The following is a 12,500-nucleotide window of genomic DNA, read 5'->3' on the forward strand; positions in this document are numbered from 1 at the left end:
CTCGAAAATAGCGGCTAGAGCGGCAAAAGTCAACGTGTGCTTCTTTCACCGATACATATGTAACGATATCTTTTGCATTTCGAATCCAAACAACGTCAAACTTGGCACCGCACTTACTCGCGCCCGTAGCAAGACCCATGTCAAGTCTGAAATCCATCGGACTAACGGTTCGAGAGACATGCGCATAACAGACAGACAGAGGCTGTGTCTCAAAGCACTTTAAGTATATCGTGTAGCTAACGTAACGTAAGTACCAGGATGAGCCCCTAAAAACGGTCAAAAAGTTCAGTGTGGAACGATGGGCCCTACGCGCACTAAACGGGCGCCATCTGGACTACAAAGCGGAAAGGGGAGGGACCAGGGTCCCAGTGTTCCTTTTTGGGACAATACTAACCATCCAAAGGGGGCACTACGGCAGGAAGTGGTCAGTGCACGTTAGCGGTGTGCTGACGGATGTATGAGGAATGAGACGCAGCCAAACATTCCCGCAATTTATAGATAGATTAATGTGGGATATTCAGTTTTTATCACCATAAAAGAAACCTACACAGTTTTGGCTTAGTCCAAATAGCGTCAGCACCACGCTGCCCTGTGTCGTTTGCAAATATTGTTCTTTAAACAACACAATAAGATGAAGCATCCTAATAACAGCTGAGACTACAGAGGGCGTAGCTGCAGACGATCGGAGGGCGAAGCAGCGAGGCAGAAAGACTGAAGAGGGGATTTAGAAAGATTATCCCGCCCAGAGCTTTCAGCTGATGGAACTCATCATTTCACACGTCGCTGCGTCGGGACGGCGTCATGTTTCATACGTGTTGAATAAGTCCTGCAGCAGCTGTGTGTGTGTGTGTGGACTCAAACCAGACCTGTCCTTGATCAACTGTTGTGTTGTCTCCCCGTAGACCGTGAACTAAGATGTCCTTCCGGTGTGCAATTTCAAACGTTTTCTGTCGCTTTTTTTTTAAATAACATGGTCAATATACATCATTTAAATGACATAATACCTTTTTTTGTTTAAAAAAAATATAGAAATTGTGGATTATTTTGACTGATAGTTAAGATCTGGATCACAGTTTATTTCAAATGCTATAAAATCCCACAATTCAATGAAAGTAAACATCAGTTCTACCTGCCAAGAATGTTACATGGCTTCCATACATACATACATCCACACGTTGATGTTATTTTGGGGCAATTTGACCCGAGAACAACAAAGGGTTAAAGAAACTCTCGTGCTGACCTTACGCTAAAGTGTAAAGAGTCTTGCTAGGGTTGGGGCCACTCCTATTCTACACATGTTCCACCAAAGTGTTACACGTAGTGCTGCCCAAGACGATTGTGATTGGTTTAAAGAAATGCGGAGGCATGTAGTCCGAACCCCAGAGCCGTACAAGACAACAAACGTGACTTCTTTTGGGGAAAAATAAATATGAAAAGCTGCTAATGTGGAACGTATCTTATCATGTCTTACTTAGATTGACCCTTAAAGCGTTAACTCTCACCAAAATGCAACCTAGGGTCTTTTTGTGAATGTATATCGAGTCAAACTTTCGTTTAAAAGCATATTTAGGACGGACTCGCCACTTTTAAGATTGACCGTATTCTCGTTTTTCGGTCAAATGGCCTTTTGAATGGGAGTGCTAGGGGCGCTACTATGATAGCATCAAAATCACAATTTCCACCAACTGCGGAACGTGACTGACAGCTGAAGTCTCCATAGGAGGAAATATCATTTTTATGAGGCTCCTTTTTCAACTACCAGGTCAATATTGTGTTTCACTAACGACAAAACAACTAATCCGTGCATTTATATGGAACTAAGCTTTAGGAGCTCTCCGTCTCTACTCTCCTCCCTGTTACGTTGCATTCAGAGATCGACTCTTTTTGACTGGCGAGATGACGACGACCGTAAACAACAACATCTCCCAGTCCCTCCAGAAAAACATCATGCGATCACATAATTCAATGCTTAATCTGCCAAAGTCTGCATATTTATGCGGCCGTACTTTTTCAAATATGTCGCACTTTCGCTGCATAAATTGCCGATTTCTGCGCAAAATACGCGGGGCTTGCATGATTTCATAATCCCAGCATTTTCGTTGCAAAAAAAGTCCCGTATATCTTAGCAGAAAGACGGAAAATGTTGCGTTTACTTCACACAAGAGCAGCCATGGGAACGTTATGAAGTGACGTTAAGAGGTGACGTTAAGAGGTGACGTTGTGAAGTGACGTTGTGAAGTGACGTTGTGAAGTGACGTGAGGTGACGTATGAAGTGACGTGAGGTGACGTTATGAGGTGACGTTATGAGGTAGCGTTATGAAGTAGCGTTATGAGGTGACGTTATGAAGTGGCGTTATGAAGTGGCGTTGTGAAGTAGTGGCGTTATGAGTAGCGTTATAGTAGTGAGCGTTATGGTAGCGTTATGAAGTAGCGTTATGAAAGTAGCGTTATGAAGTAGCGTTATGAAGTAGCGTTATGAAGTAGCGTTATGAAGTAGCGTTATGAAGTAGCGTTATGAAAGTGGCGTTATAAGTAGCGTTATGAAAGTAGCGTTATGAAGTAGCGTTGTAAGTAGCGTTATGAAGTAGCGTTATGAAGTAGCGTTATGAAAGTAGCGTTATAAGTAGCGTTATAAGTAGCGTTATGAAGTAGCGTTATGAAAGTAGCGTGTAAAGTAGCGTTATGAAGTAGCGTTATAAGTAGCGTTATGAAAGTAGCGTTGTGAAGTAGCGTTATGAAGTAGCGTTATGAAGTAGCGTTATGAAGTAGCGTTATAAGTAGCGTTATAAGTGGCGTTATGAAGTAGCGTTATGAGTAGCGTTATAAGTAGCGTTATGAAGTAGCGTTATAAGTAGCGTTATGAAGTAGCGTTATGAAAGTGGCGTTATGAAGTAGCGTTATGAAGTAGCGTTATGAAGTAGCGTTATGAAGTAGCGTTATAAAGTAGCGTTATGAAGTAGCGTTATGAAGTGGCGTTATAAGTAGCGTTATGAAGTAGCGTTATGAAGTAGCGTTATGAAGTAGCGTTATAAGTAGCGTAGCGTATGAAGTAGCGTTATGAAGTAGCGTTATAGTAGCGTTATGAAGTAGCGTTATAAGTAGCGTTATGAAGTAGCGTTATGGTAGCGTTATGAAGTAGCGTTATGAAGTAGCGTTATGAAGTAGCGTTATGAAGTAGCGTTATGAAGTAGCGTTATGAAAGTAGCGTTATGAAGTAGCGTTATGAAAGTAGCGTTATGAAGTAGCGTTATGAAGTAGCGTTATGAAGTAGCGTTATGAAGTAGCGTTATGAAAGTAGCGTTATGAAGTAGCGTTATAAAGTAGCGTTATGAAAGTAGCGTTGTAAAGTAGCGTTATGAAAGTAGCGTTATGAAAGTGGCGTTATGAAGTAGCGTTATAAGTAGCGTTATGAAGTAGCGATATGAAAGTAGCGTTATGAAGTAGCGTTATGAAGTAGCGTTATGAAGTGGCGTTATGAAGTAGCGTTATGAAGTAGCGTTATGAAGTAGCGTTATGAAAGTAGCGTTATGAAGTGGCGTTATGAAGTAGCGTTATGAAGTAGCGTTATGAAGTAGCGTTATAAAGTAGCGATGTGAAAGTAGCGTTATGAAGTAGCGTTATGAAGTAGCGTTATGAAAGTAGCGTTATGAAAGTAGCGTTATGAAAGTAGCGTTATGAAAGTAGCGATTGTAAAGTAGCGTTATGAAGTAGCGTTATGAAGTAGCGTTATGAAAGTGGCGTTATAAAGTAGCGTTATGAAAGTAGCGATTATAAAGTAGCGTTATAAGTAGCGTTATAAGTAGCGTATATAAAGTAGCGATTATAAGTAGCGTTATAAGTAGCGATTATAAGTAGCGTTATGAAAGTAGCGATATAAGTAGCGATGTGAAAGTAGCGTTATAAGTAGCGTTATAAAGTAGCGTTATGAAAGTAGCGTTATAAAGTAGCGTTATGAAGTAGCGTTATGAAGTAGCGATTATGAAAGTAGCGTTATGAAAGTAGCGTTATAAGTAGCGTTATAAGTAGCGATGTAAGTAGCGATTAGTGAGCAGTAGCGATAGTGATGTAGGACGTTATGAAGTAGCAGTGATATGCAGTGAGCGATTTAAGTAAGTAGCGTATAAAGTGAACGTGAGCGTTGTAAGTGACGTTGTGAAGCGACGTATGTGCAGCTGTAGTGCGTTGTGAGCAGCGATCTAGGTGACAGAAGTGGCGTTGTGAAGTGGCGTTATGAGGTGGCGTTGTGAGGTGAGCGTTGTGAGAGTAGCGTTATAGAGGTAGTCGCGTTGTGAGTGGCGATTTGTGCGCGTAGGCGGCGTTGTAGAGGTGTGAGCGTTGTGGTGGCGTTGTGAGACGTGAGCGTTGTGAAAGGTAGCGTTGATGCGTAGTGGCGTTATGAAGCGACGTTAAGAGGTGGCGTTAAGAGGTGGCGTTATGAAGTGACGTTATGAAGTGACGTAATTACGCGACGTGAACATCATCGAAAAGCTGCAAACCCCGCGATGAAGCCACGATGAAACCGCAGTTCCCACAATTGCATAATTATCCCGCATATTCCATCACATTTTTTAAGAAAACGTGACGAATAATTAAGCATTTTTGCCCAAAACAATCACAAAAAAACTCCGCATTTTTCTGGAAGGACTGGTCACTATCGAATAAAGGGAAATGCCCCAAAAAATAATCTTAAAAAAATAAATAAATAAAAAAATAACAGATGATTCCATACAACAGCTTCGCAAGTACGACAAAAGATCAGATCTCCACTTTCATTCACAATTTGGGCGTTTTGTTCAATTAAAAAAACAGAAAAAGGACATTTTTCGAAACTGAACCCGACTGAATGTTGACATTAACCTTCTTTGATGATCCTTCCTTTAATGTTAGTCTAAATAATTCATAATTTCTGCTTTTCTAACTCATGAATTAGGTACAATTTCCGAAAAAGGAGGTGTATTGACCATGAATTCCAAAAATAAGTGTGAAAACTATATAAGTTGGTGATGGTGTTCATACATGGTGGAAAAAAAAGAGACAAAAACGCCAGAAAAACCTCTTTTTAGTAAACTCTGTGAACACAACCAATGTAGTCAGTGCTGTGGTTAAGGTGTAGAGTCCCTGGTGATACTTGGAGCAAAGTCTCATGTTGTGTCGAGCCTTCTCAGTGGTTTAAACATAGATATTTTGAGGCTAGCATCGTAGCGCCCCTAGCACTCCCATTCAGAAGGCCATTTGACCGAAAAACGAAAATACCGTGAATCTTAAAAGTGGCGCTTCCGTCCTAATTATGCTTTTAAACGAAAGTTTGACTCGGGTACATTCACAAAAAGACCCTAGGTTGCATTTTGGCGAGAGTTAACGCTTTAACACGGACATAAAGAACATTATACTTACACTTTAAATACTATTTAGTATCAGTCAGGTTTGGCCCATGCACTAATACATCTCAAACTAGTCTAAAAGCCCTGCTACAATATGATGCTTCCAGCCATTCACATTTGCATGCCTTTGACTAAGAAATAAGTGAGCACTTCTTTCTGCTTCCTACTTTGTTAGTGTTGTTAACATCCCATTTAAAATCCCCCCCCCGAGCCACACTGTGAACAAGAGCAACACAGTTTTAAAGGAGCTCTCGGGACTTCCCGTTTGCGTTTACAGAGTCGACTCAAATTGCACGAAAGCTGCAGACAACAACAACAACACTGTCGAGTCATATTCAAATTCCAGCTGAAGGCCGTGACGTCTGAGGTCATGCAAGCGCTGCAGGTCCGGGTTTTTTTTCTTCCATACGGACTTATATTTCCATGACAAACATCGGATTCATTTAAATGAATGGGGAGCGTCTCACCTCACAGAGCCTTTGGGAACAGGGATACTGGCGCAGACGTTGATGGCAGCACTGCAAAAAAAATGACATCATCATTAATTACCTGACAACAACTGTCATACACAGAGCTTTTTTTTTTATATCATGGAATAATCTCCCAAGTAATGTACACTCAGATACTTTTGATACTTAAGTACAGTAAATATCAGGTACTGTAAGACTTTTACTCAAGTACTAGTCCCCCATTTACGGCAGCTATAAGCACTACATTTCAAGACATTTGACATAAAAAAAAAGTAAACTAAGTATCTGTACATCATTTGGGAAAAAACAGGATAGGAATAACAATCATCGTGTCAGAAAGACACACACACACACACGCACGCACGCACACGCACACACACACACACAGACACACACACACACAGAAAGACACACGCACACACACAGAAAGACACACGCACACACACAGAAAGACACACACACACACACACACACACACAGAAAGACACAGACACAGAAAGACACAGACACACAGAAAGACACAGACACACACACACAGAAAGACACAGACACACACACACAGAAAGACACAGAGACACACACAGAAAGACACAGACACACACAGAAAGACACACGCACACACACACACACACACAGAAAGACAGAACAGACGCGCACACACACACAGAAAGACACAAACACACAGACACACACACAAAAAGACACACACAAACACACACAGAAAGACACAAACACACAGACACACACACAAAAAGACACACACAGACACACATACAAAAAGACACACACACACACACACACACACACACACAAAAAGACACACACACACACACACAAAAAGACACACACACACACACACACACACACACACACACAAAAAGACACACACACACACACACACACACACACACAGAAAGACACACACACGTGAGCTACAAGGTAATGGAGCCTTTTACACATTGTCGTGTTTCTTTAGAAATAAACAACGGACTAACAGACTAATATTTGACGTTTCGCTTAAATGAAAGCATGTCAACAAACTAAACACGTCTGGCTCTTATACACGAACGCCAAACGTCTGCGTGCTCCGCCGTCCGTCAACACCCACCAGGTCCGCATTTGTTGCGGCCATGACTGACAGCTGAAGTCACGAGGACCCACGAGATCTCGCGAGATCTCACGAGATCAGGTAGAATAGAACCACAAAACCAACAACAGAGGAGTAGAGGGGGAACAGCTGTTTTCAAGGTGTAGTTCAGGGAGATATGATCCGCCGTGAGCACGCTGGATTTTACTTAGAAAATTAACCGGATGCTTTATTTCTCGTGGTCGTGCACCTCTGAAATCTTTGCAACTACGCGCCCAAAGCTGCGCGAACAGGTTCGCTTCTACAACATCTTTAAACATGTGGTCAGAGAGAGACACCACACTGGGAGAAAGAAGAAACATTCAGCTGGAGAGTGTAGAAAAACATGAGAGATCGTTTGGGTTAAAGCTAAAAAAAAACCGGCTTCGTGTAAAAAGAGTTCTTAACGGTGTTAGAGGCAGACTTAACGTTAATGATTAGAGTAGATAAATGTAATGTTTCGCAACACGTCAAGTGTTTCACATGGATAAGATAAGATAAGATAAGATAAGATATACTGTGTCTGTCCGTTCCGCAGCTTTAAAAAGACAACACAAGATACAGAAAGTAAGCATCTCTCAACACATACTCATGCAACACAGAACATGCTCTCATATACATTAGACAGATACCTATATATAGTATATAGTAGTACCTATATATAGTATATAGTAGTAGCTATATATAGTATATAGTAGTAGCTATATGTAGCTATATATAGTATATATTAGCACCTATATATAGTATATATAGTAGCACCTATATATAGTATATAGTAGTAGCTATATGTAGTATATAGTATATAGTATTAGCTATATATAGTATATAGTAGTAGTATATAGTATTAGCTATATATAGTATATAGTAGTAGCTATATATAGTATATAGTAGTAGCTATATATAGTATATAGTAGTAGCTATATGTAGCTATATATAGTATATAGTATTAGCTATATGTAGCTATATAGTAGTAGTATATATAGTACATATAGTATAGTATATAGTAGTACCTATATATAGTATATAGTAGTAGCTATATATAGTATATAGTAGTAGCTATATATAGTATATAGTAGTAGCTATATGTAGCTATATATAGTATATATTAGTACCTATATATAGTATATAGTAGTACCTATATATAGTATATAGTAGTACCTATATATAGTATATAGTAGCACCTATATATAGTATATAGTAGTAGCTATATATAGTATATAGTAGTACCTATATATAGTATATAGTAGTACCTATATATAGTATATAGTAGTAGCTATATATAGTATATATTAGTACCTATATATAGTATATAGTAGTACCTATATATAGTATATATTAGTACCTATATATAGTATATAGTAGTACCTATATATAGTATATAGTAGTACCTATATATAGTATATAGTAAGCACATTAACCTCCTTTCAGTGGCAGTTTTTAATTCAACAACTCTGTACGTATTGCACAACTAACATAACACACCAGTGGCCTACGTATTGCACATGTGACACATTTCCACATAACCTATGCAGTACACGATGACATTTTGAACAATCCAGCAGCCCAAGTATTGCACCACTGACATATTACATAACCCCAATAACCTAGTTATTGCACGATGACATAGTGCACAACCCAGCCAGCCTACATGTTAGTGTCGATAAGCTTAATGGACGTAGGCACAAATGAGTGTTTATATCGGTTTAGCCTGCATTTGGGAACTCTGAAGCGTAAAAGCTGGAATTCTGGGTAAAGTATGTAAAGTATGTGGGTCGGATCGGAAACTATTTTTTGTGCCCGTCTGATAACCGACAACCGATGGTGTTTACTTCTGTCGCCAGGCAGCCTGCTTTGCTTAAACTGGCCATATTATGCTCATTTTCAGGATAATTGTATTTTGAGGTTGTACCAGAATAGGTTTACATGGTTTCATTTTCAAAAAACACCATATTTTATTTATATTTCTGTTGTACTGCTCATTGCTGCAGCTCCTCTTTTCACCCTGTGTTCAGGTCTCTGTTTTAGCTACAGAGTGAGACCTCTCACTGCTGGAACATCTCTGTTGGGAGTCGCACATGCTCAGTAGCTAGGTAAGGACTACACGCTCAGTAGCTAGGTAAGGACTACATGAGCTAGCTAGGTAAGGACTACATGCTCAGTAGCTAGGTAAGGACTACGTGCTCAGTAGCTAGGTAAGGACTACGTGCTCAGTAGCTAGGTAAGGACTACACGCTCAGTAGCTAGGTAAGGACTACATGCTCAGTAGCTAGGTAAGGACTACGTGCTCAGTAGCTAGGTAAGGACTACATGTTCAGTAGCTAGGTAAGGACTACATGCTCAGTAGCTAGGTAAGGACTACATGAGCTAGCTAGCTGTTTCTCCAACTTCAGTAGTACAAGGCAGGATTAGCTGGGAGACTTCTCCTAAACGAGGGAACACTTCCACCTTTGTGTTGAATACCTGCAGAACAGGGACATGGAAGTAGTTCTTTTGGAGATTATGGTGAACTAGTGTGTGTTGTAGCAGTGCTTTGCCATTGAGAACGAGCTAGCATGCTAACGGTTAGCCCCCTAGCCCCCTCATCTCGGCTAGTGACGTAGAAAGCCGTGCAGATGTTGACCAGCTGACCCGGAGACTGAAGGCAGGACACATTCAGAAACCGTATCTCACTCAGAACAACATGGACGGTTGTTTTCAAAGTTTGTATGCGTGTGGAAGCACCAGAGACACAAAATAACTCCCCAAATCCCAATGAAATAAAAACGTACCTCTTTGGCGGCAGATCACAGCGAAGCTTCAGGTACATCAGCAGCCTGCAGAGAAACAACATTGGCGCATTTTTAACCTTTTCAGACTCACGTTTTATTATTTTCTAATATTCTACATAATGCATGTTAATAAACCTTTAACTATGTCTTGGTACGTCTTTCCACTGTTTCTGTTAAAGAGTAAGATTCTTTTTGTTTAACATGAAAAAGCCCCAAAATCACCATCACCAAACTCCACCAGACTCCATGTAAATAATCAGGACTTTTATCATCGTAAAACACACTTCATTCAAAGTGGACAGAAACTAAATAAAACTGCCAAAAGTCGTCTTGGTTCATCTTTCCACTGTTCCAACAATCACCACTCTGGTTTGGTTGAAATAAACCCTTAATTCACCCATTTACATGTGGAGATATGCTGGCTCTATACACGCTAAAAGTCCTGATTATTTACATGGAGTCTGGTGGAAATATGCTGGCTCTATACACGCTAAAAGTCCTGATTATTTACATGGAGTCTGGTGGAGATATGCTGGCTCTATACACGCTAAAAGTCCTGATTATTTACATGGAGTCTGGTGGAGATATGCTGGCTCTATACACGCTAAAAGTCCTGATTATTTACATGGAGTCTGGTGGAGTTTGGTGATGGTGATTTCGGGGCTGTTTCATGTTAAACTAAAAGGATCTTCCTCTTTAACTAAAAGGTCTATCTCTGTAGGGATCCTTTCATAATGTTGTCAGACACTTAGAATAATAATCTGAGTCCGTCAGCAGCAACAACAGGACTTTTAGTGGACGCTGACTGATGCTGAACATCTGTCCTGTAGGGTTATGTTACAGCTTGTTCACGGCCGCCGGCCTCAGCATTTTTGCTCAATACTGAACTTGTGTCAAAGATTGTTGTTGGGTTTCTATTATAGAAACAAAGGCTGTTTCTCTTTTAGTGCGAGAAAATCACTTATACAAGCAACATTTCTGTCAATGCTGGATTATGGTGATATTTTACACGTGCATGCAAATCAATCTTCTCTGAAAATGCTGGACTCCGTACATCCTCCGTGTCCTAGTTTTCGTACTCGTCACTGTAGCTTGTATGAGAGCGTTGGTCGGCCTTCTTTGCACAATCGCAGGTTGAAGCATTGGTATATTTTTCTTTTTAAGGCCATACCGTGTAAACAGCCTCCTTAATTATGTTCTCTCCTGACTCCTAAAGTAGAGATGTTCCAATACTGCCTAAAATGCTAGTATCGGTATCAGGAAGTACTGGAGTTAATGCACCGATCTGATACCACGTAATAAAGCCCTAAAGATAATCTACGCTAAAGTAGTTTGTTTATGTTCTTTCTCGCGTTTTCTGTTTGTTTCTTGGATTTCCTGTTTTATTTTGACATTTACTGTTTTGTCCATAGACTGTATATATAATGGACCAACAGCTCCCGTGTCTCTGGACGGAGACCAGTGGAGGACATTAGAAGCTCTTTCCCGGTGATGGCTGAGCGTTACTGAGCAGCCTCCAACTGAGCTTGAAGACGTAGATGTGACGTGAGCAACCTGTCTGAAAGTTGGAAGTCTTCTGGTAGCTGTGCCAAGAGAAATCTCAATCATTCCCAATCTAGCAGAGACGGAGAGCGTAGGTATATGTAAGGAGATAACATAGACACAGGCTCATTATTGATCACTAAAATGATAGTTAACATTAGTCATTACACTTAAACAGCTAATGGAAGTCCAAACTGCCTGAGAGCTTCTCCTGTACTATACGGTAACTCCTCTACTATGAGACAGGAAGTCTCGTGGTTATGACCCAATCGTTAGCCTATTGTTATAAAAACGTCTGCTACGGAGCCATAACGTGAGCTACAAGGTAATGGAGCCTTTTATACATTGTCGTGTTTCTTTAGAAATAAACAACGGACAAATAGAGTCTTTAAACGCTTCAGATGTAAAGGTATTCTCTGTCAAAGTGACGTCAGAATGAATGGCAGTCAATGGGATGCTAACGGGATGCTAACGGAAGGTGATGGCTTGGTAGCATCAAAATGGCGCCATAGGAGCTACGCGTTGCGAGGAGAAGCTGACCCCCTTGGTCTCCACCCTAATGCGATTCACCTGTGTGTAGTTGTTGTCCCATCTCCGTGTATATACACCCCCCTCGTTTCACTTGCTCCCTGCCAGATTGTCGTCACTCCTCGTGTTTCCTAGTGTTTGTTTCCAGTGTTTGTTTCCAGTGTTTCCTGAGTTATTGCCTGGATTGTTGATTGGGTTTGTCCTGTTGCCTGGATTGTTTATTCGTTAATAAACATACTCACTTTTTACTCCGTGTTGAGTCCAGAATTTGAGTCCGACATTGTACCCTGTCATATATTTTAATGTGGAACTGTTCTACTGCTGTCTTGGCCAGGACTCCCTTGAAAAAGAGATTCTGAATCTCAGTGGGATTATTTCCTGGTAAAACATAGGTTAATAAAACTAAAACTGTTGTTGACATTATTAGTCACTTAGATGAATGTGGAAGTAGCCTCCGCTGTCTCTCTCTTTATTTCTTTCTGTCTCTCTCTCTCTCTCTTTCTGTCTCTCTCTCTCTTTCTGTCTCTCTCTCTCTCTCTCTCTCTCTCTTTCTGTGGAAGCAGCATCTTAAAGGGAGCGGCCTGCGGGGCTCTACCTTCCTCCGCTGTCTCTCTCTCTCTTTCTTTCTGTCTCTTTTTCTGTCTCTCTCTCTCTTTCTGTCTCTGTCTCTCTCTGTGTGGAAGT

General features: G+C 40.7%; 1 protein-coding gene across 3 annotated transcripts in view; it reads right to left on the reverse strand.

Moving 5' to 3' along the window:
• The window catches only part of ap4m1 (adaptor related protein complex 4 subunit mu 1), a 35,532-nt gene that overhangs the window by 5,225 nt on the left and 17,807 nt on the right, over positions 1–12,500 (reverse strand). For all 3 annotated transcript variants that reach the window (XM_078266232.1, XM_078266230.1, XM_078266231.1), the window contains exons 13-14: positions 9,747–9,791; positions 5,850–5,900 (exon numbers count right to left, since the gene is read on the reverse strand). In XM_078266232.1, the coding sequence (XP_078122358.1) occupies positions 5,850–5,900; positions 9,747–9,791 (96 nt within the window). The remainder of the gene's footprint in view (positions 1–5,849; positions 5,901–9,746; positions 9,792–12,500) is intronic.

This window comes from Sander vitreus, chromosome 13, assembly GCF_031162955.1.
Source record: "Sander vitreus isolate 19-12246 chromosome 13, sanVit1, whole genome shotgun sequence".
Taxonomy (NCBI): Eukaryota; Metazoa; Chordata; class Actinopteri; order Perciformes; family Percidae; genus Sander; species Sander vitreus.